General features: G+C 47.7%; 1 protein-coding gene across 1 annotated transcript in view; it reads right to left on the bottom strand.

Moving 5' to 3' along the window:
* Positions 1-2,966: 2,966 nt before the first annotated feature.
* SFMBT2 (Scm like with four mbt domains 2) overlaps positions 2,967-23,604 on the bottom strand; it is a 192,145-nt gene continuing 171,507 nt past the window's right edge. The window contains exons 15-20 of the mRNA XM_007465810.1: positions 23,086-23,195; positions 17,166-17,341; positions 15,054-15,220; positions 14,410-14,673; positions 13,519-13,647; positions 2,967-3,107 (exon numbers count right to left, since the gene is read on the bottom strand). Coding sequence (XP_007465872.1) covers positions 2,967-3,107; positions 13,519-13,647; positions 14,410-14,673; positions 15,054-15,220; positions 17,166-17,341; positions 23,086-23,195 — 987 coding nt within the window. The remainder of the gene's footprint in view (positions 3,108-13,518; positions 13,648-14,409; positions 14,674-15,053; positions 15,221-17,165; positions 17,342-23,085; positions 23,196-23,604) is intronic.

Below are 23,604 nucleotides of genomic sequence, written 5' to 3'. Positions count from 1 at the left end.
ATTTCTGCTTTTCAAGTGATACACACTGTACATACAGACTGCAGGGTCTGCTCGGCCGGGAAGGGGAACACAGTTCTCGGGCCGTTCCCAGAGGTAATAAGCAGCCCGGTGTATGCCGGACGCAGGTACACAGAGCAGAGGACTCTGACCCCAAAGCGCTGTCAGAGAGACAGCGGGGAGATGGGAGCATCTGGGGATGAAGAGGGGAGGGGGCATTGCCAGCTGGAGTGTTTCAACCAAGAAACATTTATCTTAGGGGCTGGGGTGCATTGGGGGCTACAGGTGTGAGAGCAACTCTTCCCGCCATAAGGGACGAAGACAGAGTAACAACACTGTAAAATGTTCCTTGAAAACTGGCCCTTTCTCTAAGGCAGAAGCTGGTGAGAGGTGAATCCTACAGAGAAATGAACACCACCTCACACTTCTGCAGCCCAAGTCCTGCTGGCGTGAAGCACAGACCCCCATCACACAAGTTCCCAAAGAATCTGAATTGGAGGGCAACGCTGGCAACACTCAGAGAGAAAGCATCTTCCTGCCCCTAAAATGTTTCCTGGCTCGCAGCAGGGCAGGGAGATGGCATGCAGACAGCCTTTAGAACGCTTGCCCCAGAGCCGGGTGTCCTCTGCCTCGGCTGCAGCCGTCTCCCCGCCAGGCACACGCAGAGCGCATGTGGTTGACAGGGCGGATCACACAAAGAGACCGAGAACAAGGAGAGCTCTGGGCATCTGGTCCCTCGGGAAGAGGATGCCTCCCGAGCAATGGTGGCCGTGTCTCCCTTGGGCTGCCGGGTGGGAGGCCTCCAGTTCCTCTGGGTGGGCCCCAGGGACTCCTCCTACCCCCCGGAGATCCACTTATTCCCATGCAGCACCCTCTCCTCTGGGCCATTCCTGGAACGGGCACGAGAAGGTGCCATGCATTCTGAAAGGAGGCTGCAGCCCTCACGTCCCTTCATTCCTGTCCCACATGCAACAGGAAGAACTCAGCTCAAAAAGGCCACAGTGAAGGATCACAAACGTGTCAGCAACAGGAAAATGCCCCACACTGTGAAAAGGATGCCCTTTCCAACTGGTTGACAGCGTTCAACTCCACGGGACTGAGCGTTTAAGGCCAAAAGCACACGGCTGAGGAGGCAGCGGTGGGGAACCAAAGAGAGAAATGGGACCTCAGGCCAGGCTGGGGTCCTCACGGACGCTGCCCATCTGCACAGGCCAGGCACTGGGCCTCCCAGCAGAGGCAACCAGGCAAGCCCAGTGCCAAACGTTTAAACTTGACTTAGGATCAGCTACAGGGGCGACGACAGTCTCGACCACTAAATATATGTTTTCTCTTTTCATCGGTAACAGTGACAGAATGTTGACAAAGGTCAGACTTAGTGATGGAGTCTCCCGAAATCTGACAGATAACCAGCCCTCATGTGGCAGGAACATGAACAGCTCGTCAGCCAGCCCAGGATATTCTGCCTGGAATTGCTGGCACTGTCGTCAAAGATGAGAGGTCAAGGTAACCATGCTCTTAAAGGAAGAGGAGGGTGTGCAGGACCCGCTCGTCCTGGGCAACGTGGAGCCTGAGCTTTCCTCACACAAGTTTAAAAAGGCATTTGGGCAACAACCAGCACAGAATACAGTGGTCCGTTTGGGCTTCAAAGAATATACTGGATCCGTCCAGGGTGCACACAGACGAAGCACCTGGTACAAAAGACCAGCTGGTCCCCGGAGCCACGCATCTCTCTACAAATGACTAGACCCACTTAATGAAAACAGCCAAGAAATGTCCTAAGCAAACCAGAGCCGGAGTGAGCTGCAGGAATTACACACTCTCTTTTTCTCGCTTTGGCCAATGTGGACTCTGCCCTGACAGCAGGAGCAGGGTAGGGACAGGGGCACATGTGTCAGCACCACATGTCTAAGAGTTCAAACCTGTTACTCTACCGCAAGGAGGTACAGGGTGATTCAAAGTCGGCCCAGATGACGGGGTCAGTCAATGGCCGAGCCAGCAGAACGTGGGGCTGCCTCCAGGGCCAGGGCCAGGGCCCCTCATCACCCTGTGGTAGAGGCATGTGCCGGGGCAGGGGTGACTGAGCAGGGCAGGGCTTGGAGGGAACCTCCTCGGGAGACCCAGTACAGTGTCTGTCTAAGGGAAGGAGCTGTTGGATCAACAGCTTCCCTCGGGTCTTTTCCCCATTCTTGTTCTCTGGAATGAAGCTCTGCCTTCAATACACAATTCAAGATGCCCCAAGAGACTAGAGGAGACCCTTCCTGACCTGGTCACAGTTAAATGAGCACATCGGAGGTTCCGTACAAGGCTGCAAGCACACCTCCTCCCTGCAGACTTCCTGGATGCCCATCTCCCTGTCATGACACCCGGCCTTCCTTCTCTGCCCACTTCCTGAAGTCTCCTCCGACAGGCGGAGTCCCTCCTTTGCTAACCGCCATCCTGAAACATCGCCCAGAGCTGTGCGTGAGAAATGAGTCACCACCAGATCAAACTGCAGTGACAGCTACATGCGTGTCGACCTGAAAGAAGCATCTATGGACGTGCCTGGGAACAACCACACTAAAGCCGTCTGCAAGGCCTCCTCCTGGGTCACAACCTAAAAGACATCACCTGCGCCTTAGTTTACAAAGAAGTGTGGGCCTTGGTTTAGGAAACCTTGTTCCGAGGAAGCTGCCTGGTTTGGGGTGGGAGAAAGGCGGGGGCGTGGTCTGCAGAGATGCACGTCCACATCTGCAGGGTATGAGCTGAAATTCACACCTGCCGGAAGCCACTGCTGCAGGGCGCGGGGTGCTTTGGAAACGTGGAAACCTCGAGCAGGCTGGTGGGCAGAGGAGGCCCTCGCGCTTCTTGCCTTGTGGGGACACAGCATGTGCACCGCCTCACGCATCCCGGGAAAACGGAAGTTCCAGTCCCGGAAACCTTTCGAGACACGAGACGTTGCATCACCAGGATGGCGAGCGGAGCGGGCGGGGTCAGTTGGCGTACTGGGCATAGAAAGCCACCTTGACCCTCTCGATCTGATGGCACAGCTTGATGGCGGGCCCCAGCTTCAGCTCCATGCACTCCTGCACCGTGGGGAGAGTCAGCAACAGGAGCGCCTGGCCGTCGATATCCTGCCAGGAGACAAAGCCGGGTTAGAGCCCAGGCGGGACAGGGGGTGGGGAACACGTGAGCCACGGCGGCCTTCATTCCGGGCCCAGAGCATGGGGGCGGCTCTCGTTCCCTCTGAGCCTGCTGAGCGCGGGCCGAGACGGCGACTTGGCTTGATGGCTGCCTGATCTCTTGGCTAATAAAATCTTTCTGCTAAGATAACATTGGCTGCTATGAAATTCACCAGCCTGGGCTGGAGGGGATGAAGAGCTGGACTGGGCTCTCCCTAAGCCCACAGCCTCTTGCTGGTAAGCCCCAGGCCCCGAGATCCAGTCCTTCCTGGGCTTTGGTGTCCTCCCTCTGCTCTGCTGTGACTACCTGAGCCCTGGAAAGGGCTCTCCAGGAACAAGAGAAACGTTCTCTCTTCCCTGCCAAGCCCTGACAGTTTACCATCAGAAGGGGTGAGAAGATGCCAAAGCACGATCTTCCACAGAGGCGAACACATGTACTTGGACACGTGTGTGTGTGCACGTGCACACACACACACACCCCGCATTTACAACCTGTGTCACCCAGAATGAGGGGTCTGAGGTCTACTCCCTGTGCTATCTTACTTAGCCCTTCTGCATCCATACCCAGGGGTCCCCACAATGGAGATATTCACTCAGTCACCGTGAAATTGCATTCACTGTAGAAAGAAAGGGCACAAAGGCTCAGCGCAAGGCTTTACGATCACCCCAGTGGGCTTTGCCTCTTCACCAGCTTGCTTCCTGTAAGAATCGGGTTTATTTATCTAGACATCGTTTGATTGGGTTACTGAGTGTCAAGGCAACCCCTCTTCCTGTTCACCCAGGCTTCATGTTCTGGAGGAAATTAACGAGGGCCCAAGAGCCTGCAGGCCCGAGGTAATGATAAAGGTCGTGGTGGGACAGGTGCAGACACTGAAGTCGGCACACACACCAGGCTCTCTGCCACGCGGAGAGGCAGCGCCCCAGGGCTGCCGTGAGCCACAGAGACGCAGCAGCCACACCATCGACGCAGGCACGTATCTCAGAGACCACATGTCGGTGAGTTTCACATAGGCAGTTTTTCTTAAACTAACGGTTTATTTAGCTGTCTTGAAAGCAACTAAAGCAAATAAAACCCAAAATGGGTATAACTGTTAGCCTTGCCTTCGAAGACTAATGTTAAGGATAAACAACATTTATCATTTGATCGGTTTTGAAAGCCACCCTGATGCACTATTATCCCCTAAGACGTATGGAAGCAATAAAGAACTTAAAAAGCATCAATGCAAATGCCATTTATTATTGTTAAATTACGGACAAGCACTGGCTGTGATGTGTGCAACTATAAGCCACGTCTCAACCAAGACTCAAACTTGACCTCGTCAAACCACAAAGTGAGCAGAGCGGCCTTGAGTATGCCGTGAAAGTAGGAGACAAACTCATAAAACTGTCAATGAATTTCTGATGCTATATCTTTTTTCCCTTTACATGTGCCTTTACATGTTATTTTACATTCTTTTCACATGCTACCTGTAAGACCACGAAGCAAATAATGGTACCCCGTGGCCTGGGGCCTGTTAGCTGAGTCCACTTTCAGAGCCAAATCCACATATATTCTATCGAAACTAGACCTGGAGAGTGCAGGCCAGCAACACTGGCTGATCTAATTAAGATCACGGTAGCTGGTAAGAGACAGTGGTAGAACTACAATCATGGTTTTCTGAAATTAAACTTTGGGGGTAAAATTGTAGCTTAGCTCTTCACATCTGCACCAAGTTGTGATGGCTATCCTTGGACACACAGATTAATTACAATTGAAAATCAGCCCTAAAATATTTGTGTAACTCTCCACAGTCAGTTTCAGTGAAGGTGGCTGCCATATGCATGCACCACATTGAGTGGAGGATGTCGCTGATTTAATCACTCAACGGGCATTTATTGAGCACCTACTAGGTGCCAGGCACTCTGAAGGCCTCTGGGTGCACCACACTGAACAAAACAAAGACTCCTGCCCTGGAGATGCCAGGAATCTTAAGGGAGGTAGACAAATAAGCAGACCCCTATGATATAGGGAACTTAATGTATGGACGTAGTGCTACGGGCCCCATCAGGCCAGGCTACAGAGCCGACCTTACAGGAGTCAAGGAAGGCTTCAGAGATTAGACGATGAGGTACTCAGACCTAGGGGACCAGTGGGAAGTATTAAGGTGAGGATGGACTCAGGGAACACAAGTGGTTCATCAGCGCATGGAACTCAAGGGGCGCGGGGAGACACTGAAGGCAGAATTGAGATGGGCCCAGACAGGAACTGGGGACTTACTCTGGAGATGTGTGATAAGTAGTCACTGAAGGACGTTAAGCAGATAAGTGACTTTATCAGGTGTGTCTGCAACCTAATATTGGCCACAGGGTATCAGAATGAATTAGGCGGTAGGGTGGGGAAGGGATGAGAGGCTGAAGGCAAGGACCTTTATTAGGAGGTGGCAAACTGAGTCCGCTGAGATAGCGCGTTGGCCAGAACTTGGATGCCTCCCGTCGGATGCATTAAAGTTTACTGTAAAGCAGATAAAACCACCACAAACTGGGGGGAAAAAGCCTGCTACGTAAACAACTGACAAAGGATGGCAGCAGTATGCAGAATACAGAAGGAGCTACTACAAATCAATAAAAACAAGATAAACTTTTTTTTTTAATTAGGCAAAAACCATGAGTAGGTATTTCACAGATGAAACAAAAATGCTGAAAAATTTAAGAAAAGATGCTTAACCTTATCAGGAATCAGGAAAGTGCAAATTAAGCCCACACTACAATATAATTCTATACCCACAAAAGTTAAGAAGTCTGACAATATTAAGTGTTGACACAGAGGCCTCTACATGACGAGGAGAAAGGGACATTCATATGCTACTCTGGGAAACATTTTGGAAATCAAACAAGAGCACAAAAAACACAAAATTCAGAATAGTATTAACTGCCAGTGGAAATAAAGGGGAGTGTGAGAGGGAGGCTGGCCTTGGTACATGCGGCCATGCTGCAAAGTTCCTGATTCTTCCTTGGGTTAGTGGCTTTCATGGGCGTCCCTTTTTTTTTTTTTTTTTTTTTTTTTTGCGATACGCGGGCCTCTCACTGTTGTGGCCTCTCCCACCGCGGGGCACAGGCTCCGGACGCGCAGGCCCAGCGGCCATGGCTCACGCGGCACGTGGGATCCTCCCAGACCGGGGCACGAACCCGTGTCCCCTGCATCGGCAGGCGGACTCTCAACTACTGCGCCACCGGGGAAGCCCAATGGGCGTCCCTTTTATTAATAGGCCCCATATGTACAAACAGTACATATACTCTTCTGTATGCACAAACTAGTTCTCAATAAAAGCATTTCAGTGCATCCACATCTCTGATGTGAATCGGTATTTCTCACTGGTTTTCTTTCTGAAGTGAAAGTTTCTACACTTTCCTGACACACCACAGCCAAGGAAAGAGAAGGAATGCCCTCCTAAATTCATGGATCTTAATTTTGGGGGAGGTGTTATAAGCCTTTTAAAGCTGTTTTCATGTCTTTGCCAAATATTTATTAAATTATTCATATGTCAGACCCCAAAGGAGATGTGGGAGATACAAAATGAGTGAGACTTGGCTTCCTCCTTCTGCAGTGGGGAGCAGAAACACCTACACAAGTAGCTACCAACGGCAAATTTGGAAAGATACCCAGAGCCAGAGATGGGCCCCGGGACACTCACCCCAGCTCGGGGAGCCAGGGTGGCCTCACGTTTGACTGCCTTGCGATAAGGCATATCAATGTGGGCATGGGGTTTTGTTTTCCCCTGCTCTATCTTCAGCACTTAGAAAAATGCCTGCCGGGCACATAATAGGTGCTCATTAAACATTTGCTGAATAAATAAATGGGAAGAATTGGCCTCAGTAAACTTAAAAGTCAACAGAAGGGTAAAAGAAAAGGGTAAAAGATGGAGAAAAGGAGGTGGAGGAGCAAGACAGGGGTGGGGATTAAGAGCCCCAAAACAGCCAATATTTTGAAATAACTATAAACGTAATATAACCTTTAAAAATTGTGAATCACTAGTTGTACACCTGAAACTTATACGATATTGTGCATCAACTGTACCTCAATAAAAGTGTTTTTTTTTTTTTAAATAAAGGAGAGGGTAAGAGAGAATCTGGAAGGTGAACAGAAGTGGAGGAGAAAGAATAGGGTATTCTTGGGCTACCTTAGTCTGTTCCGGCTGCTATAAAAGAACACCATGGGATGGGATGGTAGCTTATAAACAACCAACACGGATTTTTCACAGTTCTGGAGGCTGCAAGTCTAAGATCAAGTAGATTCAGTAGGGTGTCTGGTGAGGACCTGCTTCCAGGTTCATAGACATCTCGCTGTGTCCTCACAGCAGGGAGGAAGCTGTCTGAGGTCTCTTTTATAAGGACACTGATCCCATCCTGAGGGCCTCACCCTCATGACCTCATGACCTCCCAAAAGACTCACCTCCAAATACCATCACACTGGGGGTTAGGATTTCTACATATGGGTTTTGGGAGAGACACAGACATTCAGTCTATAGCACAGACACCACAAGCAGTGTCATAAGGCTCCTGCAGGGAGAGCTGTGCCATCTGTCGGGTGAGCTGGAATGTACCAGAATGCACCTCCCCCCCCCCCCCAGTGCTTCCTGCGAGGTGCCTCAAGCAGGCTGACAGGGACCAAGAGTAGCTCCTTTAAGTCAAGTCCTCAGCTCCTGAGGACTCCCTACTCTCTTATGGGATGAAATGAGGACGATGACAGTGCACTGACTGAGCCGCATATAGCCTCAAAATAAAAACTCACATCCAGTGATGAGGGGGTCTCCAAATCCCCAAATAGAAACTCGAAGATGGCCCTTCAGTTTGTCTTTTCCAGGGCAGAGAGTGGGAGTAAACGCAGTGTTTATGGAGCTTTGAGGACCATGGATTCCTTCCCATACGGCCCAAGTGTTGACCCTGGGGGATCCACAGCGCCTTAAATCAACCACGAAGACAAGCCGGTTTACATACGCAGAGTCTGATCCACTTCCATAAATGACTCCCCGAACTCTGACCTCCTGCCTGTTGGGACAAATGTGCTTGGTCCCGCGTTCCTATAATTAATTGTGCAGTCAGCACCAGGGGGGCCGCTGCTATCAAATTCCAAGCTCATTGGAAGAGTGACAGTGACTTCGAGAAACACAAGATGCGTTTGCAAGTGTGTGGCGCAGCGTTCAGAAGCACACAATGGATACGCAAGGATTCCCAAAATGATGAGGTGTCGTAAAATATGCCTGAGATAAAGTGGGGCCTCAAGATTAAGTGGTAAAACTGCCAAGTTACTTTCACAAAGTTGGATAAAGAATCTGGGCTCTTTCCCGGGACACTTTTTGGGAAAACACGTTGTTTGGACAGGTAGCATGACTGACTATCAGCCACGCGGACCACGGCCCTGCTCTCCAGCCTCGCTGCTAGCAGCTGTTCTGGGGACCTCAGCTGTAAGCCCACCTCCCTCACCTTCCTGCAAAGACCCCTCGTGTGTGCTCTGGCTCAGCTGACCCGGCCTCACTCCCGCAGTCGGCATCACCTTCTACGGCCCGATTCTAGGCTATATCTTCCCAGATTTCTCTGCCTACAGCTGCGTCCTCTCCTGCACTGAGGATGACACTGTTTCAGTCTCTTATGTGCTGTGCCAGCTGCTGATGTGTCTGTTGTCCCCAGTCGATCAGAAGCATTTAGAATTGCAAGCATCTTACCCACCTTTGTCTTCAGGCAGCTTTTAATAGAGTGCCTTGCACATAGGTTATCTGTAAATTTTTGTTGAGTTGAGGAGAGATCTTACACATCATCGGCTAACAGGAAATCAAGGGCTTTCTCAATGATTCACCTCCTCTGACTTGGAGAAACCTGAGCATCAGAAGGTCGTGACCTCCCATTTCACGCCCACAGTGCCCAGCACCACGCCAGCACACATGTAGGTGCTCGGATGACGGCTGATCCTTGGAAGAGCGATGGGAGATTTAGAAATGGCATTTAAGGCAAGGAGAACACAGGCTGGGGCATCTGTGAGCTTCCTCAAATTTCCTAGAACTGGGGTTCTCGGCATAGAGAACTAACCTGCCCTTTATTACAATGGATATATTTCAGCCCTCTGTTTTGGAAACTCTGGATGAGAATGCTAAAATGGATACAGCTCAGGGGTACTCAGCGTTTTTACAAAGGCAGAGAGGTATTTGTCTGTCAGATGCCAGGCTGGCAATATAAAAATGTGGTTTAACTAGAAATAAGAATGGTGTATTTAAAGGGAGAGTTAAACAAAATTAGCAAGAAAATTCCACCTGCTGATTACATCATTAGGTTTTTTTTTTTTTTAATCTATAAAGGTGTGCAAGTTATAGAAGGACCAGCAAACTGTAGTTTGAGTTCTGTAGAATTATCTTAGCAAATGAGTTGTGAGAAATAATGAGCTAAATTCCAGCTACTGGAGTGAAGTCATGCAAGTCACCACTGTAAGGAGTGAAAAATTGAGGGGGCGGGGGGACCCCCCCCTTATAATCCCTCTCATCATAGCTTTTGTTTTGGTTCCAAAGAAGTTATTTTTTTCATTGGTCATGTAGTTACAGACCTCACAGTTGATTCAATTTTTAGAAATATGCTCCCCTATAATTCAGAATGGCTGGCAAATCACTTGTTATGTTAAATACAGAATTACCATAAATGGACTACTCATTTTTAAGAAATGAAGTAAGATAAAATACAGAACATAAAAGATATACTTAGTACATGGGAAAATCACATTTATTTTGATACAGAGGTCAGTTTAGGAGTTGGCGGTCCCTTAGAGGGGATATTCAGGGCTTACAGAAGTAGAAAGAGGAGGAAATTAGTCTAAATGTGGATTACACCTGAAGCATCCTGGAATTTCTTCATTAAAAGTAAACCACTAGGGTTTCCCTGGTGGCGCAGTGGTTGAGAGTCCGCCTGCCGATGCCGGGGACACGGGGTCGTGCCCCGGTCCAGGAAGATCCCACATGCCGCGGAGCGGCTGGGCCCCTGAGCCATGGCCGCTGAGCCTGCGCGTCCAGAGCCTGCGCCCCGCAATGGGAGAGGCCACAGCAGTGAGAGGCCCGCGTACCGCGAAAAAAAAAAAAAAAGTAAACCACTAGGGTTTCCCTGGTGGCGCAGGGCTTGAGAGTCCGCCTGCCGATGCAGGAGACGCGGGTTCGTGCCCCGTTTCGGGGAGATCCCACATGCCGCGGAGCGGCTGGGCCCCTGAGCCATGGCCGCTGAGCCTGCGCGTCCAGAGCCTGCGCCCCGCAATGGGAGAGGCCACAGCAGTGAGAGGCCCGCGTACCGCGAAAAAAAAAAAAAAAGTAAACCACTAGGGTTTCCCTGGTGGCGCAGGGCTTGAGAGTCCGCCTGCCGATGCAGGAGACGCGGGTTCGTGCCCCGTTTCGGGGAGATCCCACATGCCGCGGAGCGGCTGGGCCCCTGAGCCATGGCCGCTGAGCCTGCGCGTCCAGAGCCTGCGCCCCGCAATGGGAGAGGCCACAGCAGTGAGAGGCCCGCGTACCGCGAAAAAAAAAAAAAAAGTAAACCACTAGGGTTTCCCTGGTGGCGCAGGGCTTGAGAGTCCGCCTGCCGATGCAGGAGACGCGGGTTCGTGCCCCGTTTCGGGGAGATCCCACATGCCGCGGAGCGGCTGGGCCCCTGAGCCATGGCCGCTGAGCCTGCGCGTCCAGAGCCTGCGCCCCGCAATGGGAGAGGCCACAGCAGTGAGAGGCCCGCGTACCGCGAAAAAAAAAAAAAAAAAAAAAAAAAGAATCCAGGGAGTGAAGGCGCATAGCTGTGACTCCACGCACTGTGATTTCTCTCACATGCTGGTGGATAAACCCCCAGCTCCTCCTCATTCATCTAAAAACTCATACGACGCCTGGAGTGACCCACTGGAGGCCCTATCAAATCAGAGCTGTGGTGTTTGGCTTCAAAGGTGATAGAACAAATTAGTAATTAAAGGTCTGGTTGAACAAAATACATGCTCAGGTGCCCACTGACTTCAGGTAGCCCCGCCGGGAACAGCCTTTTACTGTGACAGATGAAACGGTCTAACATAGAACTTTAAACAGAAATAAGGATATAATCAATTAAATTCTACCTACTTTTCTCTCTTATAAGAGAAATAAGTAGGTATGTAAGGCCAAGCTTTTAGGTGATGTGAGCAGATGCCCCTTGTTGATCCTAGAAGTGGCCGAGTGTTGGGAATGTTTCCTTCTTAGATGCCTTGGCTTGGGAAGGCACGAAACTTCCCGAGATGTTGTTATAAACAGGGATTAAAGTCCAATTAAGGATGATTCAGTATAAGTAGTATTTTAGCCTTTTTCACAAATCAGCTTTGTTTTCACCTTCTTGCTTATTACCAGATATTTATGAAAGCAATCAACACTGAGCTTGTCTGCCCTTCACAGCACAAATAGCCTCTGTTCTTTGTCCCATGAGAGGCCCAACTGGAAAGCAGTTGTCAGTTCAAAGTGGCACGTGAGTCTCAAAACAAGCCCTTGGACTAACACAGACCGATACCTTCTGTATCTGCCGCGTGGATATTCCAAGGTCTGTACCAGACACTCAGTGGGTGCAGACTGAATGAACATAGGGCCAGCTGGAACACGTGTTAAATCTGTGTCAACAGCACTCGTCCCGTATACAAATGCGATGCTGTTTTCGAGGTGCTGCTAGTAATAAATACCAGACCGGAAAAATGCTGCATTGGGCAATGCTTTAAGCAGGATTTCAACCTTCTGCTTTGTTCTTGTTTTCAAGACCGAGATGCAGTTTCTCAACAAGCCCCAAATCATGTGAGTCCTCACGTTTCTCACAATTCTTTCTTTCCTGTTAGTGTGTTTAAATGAAGGGACATGCTCATCACCACGTTCTTTACGGACAAGGAACCTTTTTCTTTTTGTCTGCTTTTAAGTGTCACCCAGAGAGGAAGTGCAGCTGGTGTCAGACAGCGAGGAGGTGGCCTGGCCTTCCAGCCACCATTCACTCGTTCGGTGCACTTACTGGGTGTCTACAGAAGATGCTAATGGTCCATCAGTGGAAACCTTGGGAACACTAAGAACTCCCCTCTCCTGGGAGGAGCTGGGAACCACATTAATTTGCTTTTTACAATTCATTACTGCATTTTGGTGGCCTTGGGAGAAAATCTGAGAAGTTCACCGGGTACAGGGGAAATCAGAGGCCTTTCTTGTTTTCTTAATGATTTAATGCTTGAATTACCCTCTTTCTCGACTATTGGTTTGTATAATCTAAAAAAAAGCTAGATGGACATATATTTAATTTATGACATGGAAAACAGTACTTTAGTGAAATGCAACGTTGTGAAAGATACACTGTGAAACAATGCAAGAAACGTCAACAAATTGAGCAACAAGTAGAGCACGTGACAGGCTTCCACTTGAACCTTCTATGTGAGGCCAGTGAGAAGTGTGCAAGGTGGATTATATTTAGAGTGGAGATTTATTTTCACACTAACTTAAGGGAAAATATAGATAAAACCCCCCTTCCTTATGGCATATCATTTCATCTGCTAGATTAAAAACTTTTAAGGTATAAATTGTATCAATAGTTCTCCCATTTATCCATAATTTACCCTAGTACCTAACATACCATAGGCTTTAAAATAATTTATAAAGAAAGAAGTGAAGGAGGTAAGAAAACAGTGACAAAAGCAGCATTAAATAAAACGCAATGGCCTGAGGGCTTCTGCCTCTGGGAAGATCAAGTAGACTTCTCCCTCTTTCTCTCGAGAAGTAAAAGCCCTGAATGTTATAAATAAGACAAACATAAGAGGACTCTGGAAGGTGGAGAAAAGAAGGCAGACCAGCCAGGGACAGCGGGGCTCCAGATCTGACACGGTGGCCAGTGCTTTGAGCTTTTGTTTGTTGGTCTCCTATGTCTTTAGTGTTACACAAGCTGGCAGCCCAGAAATGCCAACGGGCACAAATGACAAGAGGGCCAACGGAAGTCTGTCCTCTCTACTGGAAAGGGGGAGCTGGGGAGACAAAAGCCTTTCAGACGACAACTGCTCCACCACGGGACAACGCGCACCCCACCCGCCAGCCAAGGCAGAGCTGGGAGCCCTGACCCCCAGCCTGGCCAGGCTGCATAAGACCCAGCCCTCACCAAGGGGCATCCGAGAACCCCTAGTAGAGGCCGGAGCTGCCGTCTCCACTGCACAGCAAAGAGACCCCACGGAGCTGCAGGTGGGACCGCACGTGGAGCCCGGGTGTCCTGCTCCCCTGCCCCCAAGGACGAGGAAGCACCCCACCCCCTGCCGTGGACAAGCCCCAGGAAGCCAGCTGACACAGAAGACCCAGAGGCTCAGAACCAGAACAGCTGCTGCGCAGCGGAACCCCGTTACCTGCTCCTGAAATATTTTGGCCAGGGGTGCACAGTCCGTCAGCTTGATGAACCTCACCACGTCTGTCACCGACCACTCCAAGGGGTTGCTCTCCAGGACCAGCCTTTCCTCCTCCTCTTGCTTCACCGCCTGCAGAGGGAAGGGAAGCAGGAGGCTGTTTTCTCACTTCCCGGCTGGCAGGACCCTCTCTGAACCCTGAGGACTGGAGCCGGGCTTTCTGGACCACTTGCGGCCTCCTCACGAGGCACCTGGACAGGTGCAGAGGCGGCCGGTATCCAGGGACGCTCTTAGCAACTCGTCTGGGTTATGACTTTGCTCCAAAGACTTGTGTATCTTTAGAGGTTAAAAAAAAAAGGCACAGTGATGGCCGCTGTTGACCCCCAAGTTCAGGAGCTCTGGGGCTGAGTGCGGGATCTCTGGTCGAGGAGGAGACAGGGCAGGAGCCGGTGTAGGCGCGCGAGGCCGCTATGCCCCCATTTACGTGTGTGACGCTGGTGCCAGCGACCTTCCAGCTGATCGTGTAACACGTGGTCTCAGGGGAGACCAGATACCCCGACTACACACTTTATAGCATCACAAGGTCTCCTAAGGAGGGAAAGCCTAGTGTTTAATGAGACCTTGAGGACTTATTCTGTCTGTTCTCCTGGCAAGAATCCCTGTGGTTTTAAAACCTTCCGGAAAAAGAGGGACGATTACTTCTCCCAAAGCCCCATCCTGAGGTTCACCGTCCTGCTCTGTGGGATATGGAATCACCAAGCTTTCTGCCCCTGATTTAGCAACACAGCCAGAGCAGCTGCTAGCGTTTAACTTAAACAGGGGTCCCCCAAGTGAGGTTCCGTGCTGCCCCACGGGGGACCCCAGACGGGCCAGCTGAAGTGGCCTGAGCTTTACCTCCGCTGCTTCCTGGCTGGAGGCCGGGCCCCGGGGGGCCCCCTCGGCGCTGGGGGTGGCCCGGGCCCTCCGGCCCCTCCGCGTCCTCTCCACGGGCGCCCGGCGCTCGAGCTCCGAGCTGCTTCTCAGGGTCACGGCCCTCCGGGGCCGGGCGGAGGGCACCTCGGCCGAGGATGTGTCCGTCTGGTCATCACGGAGCTCGGAGCCGGTCTCCTCACTCCCGGTGTCATCGTCCAGGGCGTCCGCATCCTCCTCTTCACTTTCCTAGGAGGACGGAAGATGCACTGAGGTGGTGGGGAAGGGGGCCTCTGGGAAGGTGGGGAAGGGGGCCTCCGGGAAGGCGGGGGAGGGGGCCCGCAACTCCACCCCAGACCCTCTCCTGACCAGGTGCCGGTGTCACCCTCCCGCTGAGATGTGTCCAAGGACGCCTCGGAAGATGGATCCCATGGTCCCACCCCGGGTCCCACCTGCAGCCCCTTCCCAGCCGAGACGCTGCAATGTTAAGTCTGCGTTCGACAAATAAGGAGGGGGTTCTGGCAGTTCACGATTTTCACCATTTAGCATCAAACTTCAACCTGGCCTTGGCTGTGAAGCCAGGGCCGCGCTTCCCGATCGAATGCGGGGAGCTTCCGAGCAGAACATACCTCCCCGGAGCCTGCGGCAAAGCCCACGGTAGAGGACCTCCGTTTCTTCTGCACAAAAATGGATTTTCGTCGTTTCCTGCGTCTGGCCGGTTTAGGATGTCCGCTTTCAGCACTGCTTTCTCCAATCGGGGGCTTAATGATCTTCTTTCTCTTCCCATAATAATAAGCTACAGGGAGAGAGATGATGAGATTAAAAACTTCATTAAAAGGTTACACCCGGGCTTCCCTGGTGGCGCAGTGGTTGAGAGTCCGCCTGCCGATGCAGGGGATACGGGTTCGTGCCCCGGTCTGGGAAGATCCCACCTGCCGCGAAGCGGCTGGGCCCGTGAGCCATGGCTGCTGAGCCTGCATCGTCCGGAGCCTGTGCTCCGCAACGGGAGAGGCCACAACAGTGAGAGGCCCGCGTACCGCAAAAAAAAAACCCCCAAAAAACAAAAAAAACTTCACATCCCATTTACACCTCAGGAAACAGTTCTGAGAAAACAGCTCCACAGGGGGGAAACCTGCCCCCAGTGCCCTCGTGTTTACAAGCTATTATGGACAGAACAGTGTCATCTGCCACCTGCACAACCCCTCGCAAATTCAAATGTAGAAGCCCTAACCCCCAATGTGACTGCATCTGGAGATGGGCCTTTAGGGAGGTGATTACAGTTAATGAGGTTATAAGGGTGAGGCCCTGACCCAATAGGACCGATATCCCGACAAGATGAGGAAGAGACACCAGGGATGCACAGAGGGAGGACCCTGTGGGGACACACGGACGAGGCGGCCGACTGCAAGGCAAGGAGAGAGGCCCCAGGAGAAACCAGCCCTGCTGACACCTCGATCTGGACTTGCAGCCTCCAAAACTGGGAGAAATGAATGTCTGTTGTTTAAGCCCTCAAGTCTGTGGGACTTTGATGTGGCGGCCCGAGCAGACTGAGACAGAAGGTGAGCCAAACAAGCTTAGAGTTATTTCAGGAGTTTCTCTCTGCTCCCCTTCCTTGCCCCCAACACTGCACACAGTGGTGGCAACCACTCCCACTGGAGATGCTCCAACAGCTGCCCCCGAGTCTGAAGTTTGAAGAATGAACAAGCACAGTGAACACCTACTGGAGGGCCCTGGTCACGAAGGATTTCCCCATCTCTCGATCTGACCAAGACCAACTGGCAAACACACAGCCCAAATTAATGGGACACCTTCTGTCCTTTCAAATAGTGTTCCTTACCTACTACATAACTATGCACTTTATTCTTTTCTCTCTCAGTGGAGACTTTCATTACTTCTGAATTCAATAACAGAGTTATATGTCTGTATTACCACCTAGAGCAACAGTTAGAAAATTATTTACCAACTTTCAATAATGATTGATGTATTTTATCATTTGAATGTATAATCAACTAACTAAAACCTATTATGGGTCCAGTTTTCAATTATGATCAACACTGAGATGCTTCTTCATTAGCCAAAGCCTCAACTGTTCCACATGGAACTCCCATTATTCCATAAAAGAACCAGATGCACCAAAGGAACCTTTATCTATGGCTGGAGGCATACAAAGGAAAATACCAAATGCACGGCTCCTGGATGACAGCGGCTGTTTCCCACCCTGCAGTGAAACACGTGTCCACCCATCCCCACACTACAGTACCTTAGAGGAAAGTCACTCAGCCTCCACACCTCAAACTCCTTATATGCAAAATGACCGACTAGTGTAGGTTTCTTTCAGGACTAAAGCTGTCTATTTCCAGTGCCATCCACTTGCATTTGGTCTGTAAAGATGGCACTTATAAAACTGCCAAGAAACGCCATGGGGCTCTTGGGTGTGAACAAACACTTATCCATTAGTGTCTGACACCTAGAGAGAACCACAAAGCAGCTCATCCTGGAGTGTGGTCGCAGCAGAGCTGGAGACATCCCCATCCCTTCCTTATTCTAGGAGAGAAACAAGTATCTACTAAGTAAACCTTAAAGAATTCTCCCGTAGCAATTCCTAGGAAAAACTATGTAAAAGGTGTTTAAACAAAAACAAACAAATAAACAAACAAACAAAAAAACAGCCCACCAACTACATGACTGCCTGGTCTGTGGGTAGGCCCACAGACCAACATTCTTTTCAGATTTGCACTTACTGTATTTGGTTTTGGTGTGAATGGAGCAGTTCTCCGGGCAGTTTTCAGAAACCAGCACAGGACTGAACAAATTTGGACAGCATTCGAGCTTGGCACAAACACGGCGGCAGAAATCCGCTACTTGGTCAGATGTTCGGACGATCTTGGCCACGGCCCTGTATGTTTTGCCTCTATACCTAGAAACAAAGAAGAAAAAGTGATGGAGAGACCACACACTTACTCAGATCTATTTTGTACAGTGGATTCCAAAGCGGCCCATTCACTTTCTAAAAACAAAGCAGGTTGTGTGTGGTTTCTCTGTCATTTGTTTTCATTGTTCCTTATGAGTTCACAAAAATATTTTTAAGAAATGCCCAGCACCATGGGCAATGTATGTGGCGACCAGGCTAAAACAGGATCCCAAAATAAAGATTCCCAGTTGGTGTATTCTCACCTGGGTCTACGTAACTGAACATCCCTCCAGAATGCTTCTGGAATCTAGATAGTGTCACTCGTTGCTCATGACCCTTGAGGAAGAAAACCTTTCTCCTCCCCAAGAAAAGCCACGTGAAGTCACCAACGAAAAACTAGAGACCAGATCTTCTGGAAAGCAGGTTGGATGGACTCCTGTTTTAAAAATAAGTACTACAGCCCTCATCAAAATGCCTATTTAATAATGATGTAAACCATGCTGGCTGAAAAGGTGAGCTCTTCGAAATGGTTTGAGTCACCTTTCAATACAGTTTTTAAAACTATCATTGGCACAAAATAATGATAAATTTCTCAGTTGGCAACAGATCATATGTCTTTATTTACTTCACATCTCATTAAGCTTAAGAGTCCACTGAAATGAGAATACATCAAAATAGCTGGGCCTGTTAAACTATGTCCTTGATGTGCACCCTAATTTTCAAGTTGAAATCCTGAACGATAATTTATTTTCCAGGAAAACTGCACGTAGTGGTAGCTCTGGCTGAGAGCACTTGTGTTAATTTTTGGAAAACTAAGCAAAATTGAGAGAGAAAGAACCACCAAGGAAGGCTGACCTTGTCAGTTTCCACATCAGCAGTGTCAACCTGCTCCTTTACACAGTTGTACGCAGATCTTCTTTGATCCCAATAAACCCACCTTAAGTTAAAAATATCATAAGTCGGAAATGCATGTAATACACCCAACCTACCGAACATCAGAGCTTAGCCTGGCCTACCTTAAATGTGCTCAGGACACTCACATTAACCTATGGCTGGGCACAATCATCCAACACAAAGCTTATATCATAATAAAGTGTTGACTATCTCGTGTAATTTAGTGAATACAGGAAGTGAAAAACAGAATGGTTGTCTGGGTCTAGAATGGTTGTTAAGAGTACCTGCTGTCCACCCTCGTGATTGCAGGGCTGACAGGGAGCACACTTTGAAACAGTACAGGAAGGCAGCACGACGGAGGAACCAGGAAGGACTGCCTCCCTGCTGTGAACGTGGGGACCCACTCAGAGTCTCAGAGTGCACACAAAGACTATTTTAAGAGGAAGATGTTTACGATTCAACAGATGCAGAAAGCAGCTTTCTTGGAGTTTCCATTATCTGACTAAAGGCAGAAATTTCTGAGCAATGAGGATCGCCATAAATCCCCTCTTTTCGGGGGCGCTTCTCATCCTAGGGATAAACCTACCATAAATCCCCTCTTGGAGGAGTTTCATGGCCTTGAAGAAGACAGAAAGGCCACTCCTGCCTGCATAAACAAACTATTCCAAACTTTCTTATCTCCCAGTTTTTCTCCTAAAAACCCACTTGTCTTTCCCAAAGAAACCTATTTCTTCTTCCCCAGAGGCCTTTTCTCCCCACTCCCTTCCCCCCCACTAAGTTAGGGATGACTTAGGTATAAGCTCCAAACCCTAACTGTCCCTTTGACTTACACATCATAGAGCACTTCTGTGTGTACATCCATTGCACCAGGAAAGAAATGGTCTTTTTTTTTTTTTCCTGTCTTTTGACAGTTTAGTTTGCAGGCTCCCAGGTACTGAACCTAAGAGGGTAGATGAAGGGGTTTTCCCCCTGACATCAATAAGGAAGTGTGGGTAGCCTTCCAATAATTTCCTATCAGCCAAAGTAGGGATTTATGTCCACATGTGAGTGCATGTGGCAGGGTGGAGACAGACAGATGAAGATGGACAAACAAGAGCTCTGGGGAAAACGGTCTCTTCTCTTTCAGTTGAAGAGTTGAGAAAAATCAAAATGGATGTTGAGTCAAAAAGAAATACAAAGTGAAAACACCAACACTGATCCAAGCAGAATGACTTCAATTTGTCCTAAGTTCTATCATTCATCTTTCAAAATGACCCACATCAGGACCTTTTTTAAAAATCTTGTGATGCAAGATTTACTTGTGACAGGACTATGGTGACAGTGGAGAATAAGGCTCCAGTCTGTCAAGGTGAATTCACATCCTCAAATATTTAAGGAAGAATTAAAAGGGGAAAATAAGATGATAACTGCAGAAATAAGGATGCGTGGCACACAGTGAGAAAAATCGCTCTTCTCACTAGCAATAAATAGTAAGAGATGGCCCCGACTTCCTTCAAAACAAAGCTTTTACTTCACTGGTCACAGATTCTTAATCTAGAGCTAGGGTCAGTGCAACACTAGCTTTCAGTCTTAAGGTATTCAACCTCAGAAATTTCTCTCTTCCTTCTCTATTTCTGTATTTCAAGTCATGGGAACTCTGTGTGATAAATGGGGTGGGTGTTTATTTTATGAAAGACAACCTCTAATTCAGAACATCCTAAACTGGTCTGTGTGTGACCCAGGAACGCCACGCCCATAACCTGATGAATTTATTACACACCGAAATTCAGTCTTCTCTTCAGAAATGGGTTCACCCGCTTGCTTAACGTAATTTTTACAGCGTACATTTTCACGAGAGCAAATTTCACAAATCTGAGCAAAGTAAAAATTAACATATGAACCAACAAAATCTTTTTTCAGTGAAAAGTCTCTCAGTTTGGGAATCCTTTTTCACATATATCTCCTTGATAGTCAAATATTACATCTTACTGTTCATAAAGCATGGGCATGAATAAATGCCCCCCAAAAGGTAAAATAAATGAAAACACATACAAAATTGTCATAGCTTATGAAAAAAGAAACCAAAATATCGTTTCCATAGAGCTGAACATGACTCACCTATAAGTAAAGATTTGACTTTATCTCCTTGCTTCTGCCTAAGTGATAATGAAATCTAGTTCACTCAAAATTACATCAGGATATTTCCACTTTAAATATTCTGCATAAGTGTAACAAAAGGAGACTGGGAAAATCTATTAAACCTCCGCCTGGCTTTTATAAAGGTTGTCACAAAAGCCATTCAAACAAGAGTTAACAATTTTTCCCCCTCAGGAAGATTCTATAACATGTTGGAAAACACAAGTAAATGTCTCTAAAAGCATAGGACTGGATTTCTTTTTAATCCCCCTAAGGTATAGCCAGGTATAGCCTAAATTCCTCCTGCCGAAATTCTAAATAACGTAGGTCAATTTAGTAACTTCAATCCATCGGAAAGAAACAATGTCCTCTTCCAGAGCTGCTGAAGTGAACTACACTAGCATCCCCTTTTCCTTTAGCACAAGCTATTCCTGGTTCTGCCTTTCAGTCCATGTTGAAGACTCATTATATGATAGGCTTCTTATACACTGTTCAAACATTTCGATAATTTGTTCTAGTATAAAAGGTATGGTTGTTGGCTAAATAGGCAAAATCACTGGGGGACAACTATAGATGACAGTGTTCATTTTTCGTCTATTTACAGATCAACCCTTGTCAATGTCACCCCTATCCTCTCAACAAAATGGGTCTTTTCAGAAGAGGAAAAAACCAATCAGAACCCCCAGATGCTAAGTGACAGCGTTCCCAAAGCTCTACAGAGAAGAATCTCATGCCCTTTCTTACTGAGAACACTCTCTGTGGTTTTATAATTCAAGGACCACAACCAAGACAACTGAATGCCTTAAACGCATGTCTCCGCCCTCGCTGAGTTAATTTATTCACGAAAGAAAGCATCTTAGCCTTTCAGCAAAATGGGAAGAAGTCAAATCTCTCTCCTCCCTTTTGCACCAATGAAAACATCAAAGTTATCAAGATTCAAAACGTTGTCGTTTTACATCAGAAGGAAAGAGGTGACTCAACATGTAGTATTATAAGGGATATTCCCGCTGACTGTAAATCTGTCATTGTTAGCAGCTGCTTTAAGATGCTACTGTGATCCAGACACTTGAAATCCAGTTCAGACACACATTTTCTCATTATAAGTTGCTGTGTAAGATTCTGCTAAGGAACGCGCTGTCATGTTTGATATAATAGGTAATACGTTGCCTTTACGATACAGCAGGGCTGGGTCATGCTGTGTCTGTTTTGATTGTATCAGGCTGGTTTCATAAAAGCTCTGATCAGCTTGGCAATGGAAAAATGAGTGCAAACAGTGCAAAATGAACTCTCCCTGTCACTCTGGGAATCCGGAGTGAGTTTCTGGCTAGCTTAGGGAGCAGGGGAGACTTTAATGGAATTTAAGATTGTTGTACTTTTACTATTTCCATATCCTTGGGTGTATTTTGGATGTACTGAATTTTACAGAAAAATTTTAAAACAAGACATATGAAGGGCTTCTCTCTATAAATACTTGCCTGGGTTTCCTGCCACCACTACCAGTATGAATCGACATTATAACAAAGTATTCTACTGTGTCTGATGATCTCCAGCTTATATAAAGTAGAAAAATGCAGAATGTTAGATTGGAAAAATAACATGTTTTATTTTTTTCTGGACTACAGGTGAAGCTCAATTAAATATTTCTTGGGAAAGAAGGGAAGGGTGAGGTATGGTGTCACCCTTCATTGACACGACACCTTCCAGCAAACCAAAACTCTCCTTATTTACATGTATTCCCTTTAACGTTTGTGGTTTAGTGAAGTATCATTAGACCATACCTGACTTTTGTTGAATCTAAAATTATAGAGACGCTCAAAAAAGACACAGGAAAGGCTGAGTGGATAACTAACAATGAATGCGAGTAACTGAATTTCCCCACGTCTGTACTCAGTTCTGGTGTAAGTTAACCATGGAGGAAAATACCACTGGTCATATAAGTTATTTAATATTCCTTAATTTTCACTACAAATAGGACAGGCACTTTCCCTAAAGGAGGGCTTAGGTATGCTCTAGCCATTGAAAAGTAGTTCACTGTTTAAACAGCATCATTTTCCAAATGTTACAGCTAAGTGATACCTTTTGACACCATTATAAGTGGACCAATGAAGATCTCTATTCCATTTGAAAAGAATTAAGTGGATATTAAAAGCCCTCTCAAACCACCAAAACTATTATTAAACATAAAGTTATCTTGAGACATGGGTCTTTTTCCGTCTGTCTCCTAAACAACTGAGTTCTCGCAAAGCAGGCCAGCGGGTGTTCCCAATTTCAGAGTTCGAGAAACGTAAAGCAAAGCAAACATGACCTTTCCAATTAGCCTGTTTCCAAATAAAATAAGTGACCAACTACATGTCCAGCTACAGCCTATTAACCAAAATCAGAGAGGTATTGGTTCTTCCTATTTTTCAAAACTGTCAAGTCACAGAGTAAGGAACACTGTATCTGGCATAAACTCTATAGTATGAGATATTAAGATCTGTTAATGAAAAACATATAATAATGATAAGAGAAATCCTCTCTTTATATAAATGTTTCCCTTTGGATCAAACAACCCATCAGTACATTTTTATTCTGAATATTTAAGACAATAAACTCTGTGTGTGGTGCACAGAACTGCAGAACAACAAGCCTTCTGTTGGTTTCCACTTCTCTGGGCCATGTGAAAAAGAGGAAGGACAAGCTTCAAACAGGCGGGCAAAGAACGCTGAGAACCCTGGTTTTCCAGAATTGAAAACACTTACTTGGCCTTCAGTGTCTCCTCCTGAAAATTCCAGTGTGGGTCTTCCACCAGCTGTAATTCCCGTAATACCCTTCCAGGTTTGTAAGCTGCATTGATAATCATGCTAAGAACCTGTTGGGAAAAAGGAATCGCCGTGAACGTCCACTGCATCCATTTCTGCTAAAACAAGAATGTTTTAGAAACCACTCCGCTGATACTTCAGAGCTGTCTGCCCTGCACCTCCCGTCAGCAATGGGCTGGGATGGAGCCAGAGAGAATGTTTTGCAGCTTGGCACTGATGTGATCGCCATCAAGGGGATAGAAATCCGACGCCTCTGCCTGGGAGAGTGTGAACCGCTGGCCAGAGGGGAATGTCTGGCTCTCACTAATGTTCCTGGTTGCAGAAAAACTGAACCATTTTCTCCAAAGAGCCATGGATCATCCTTCAACTGGATTCCTCTTCAACAGTATCGGTTACTAAGAATTCCATTTTATCCTTAAAAATATATTTCAAAAGGAATCACTAAGATGGAGATGGGAG

Source organism: Lipotes vexillifer, unplaced genomic scaffold, assembly GCF_000442215.2.
Source record: "Lipotes vexillifer unplaced genomic scaffold, Lipotes_vexillifer_v1.1 scaffold7, whole genome shotgun sequence".
In the NCBI taxonomy this organism is placed as follows: Eukaryota; Metazoa; Chordata; class Mammalia; order Artiodactyla; family Lipotidae; genus Lipotes; species Lipotes vexillifer.
Note: the sequence above shows the minus strand (reverse complement) of the source record. Positions and strands in the feature narration are given on the sequence as shown.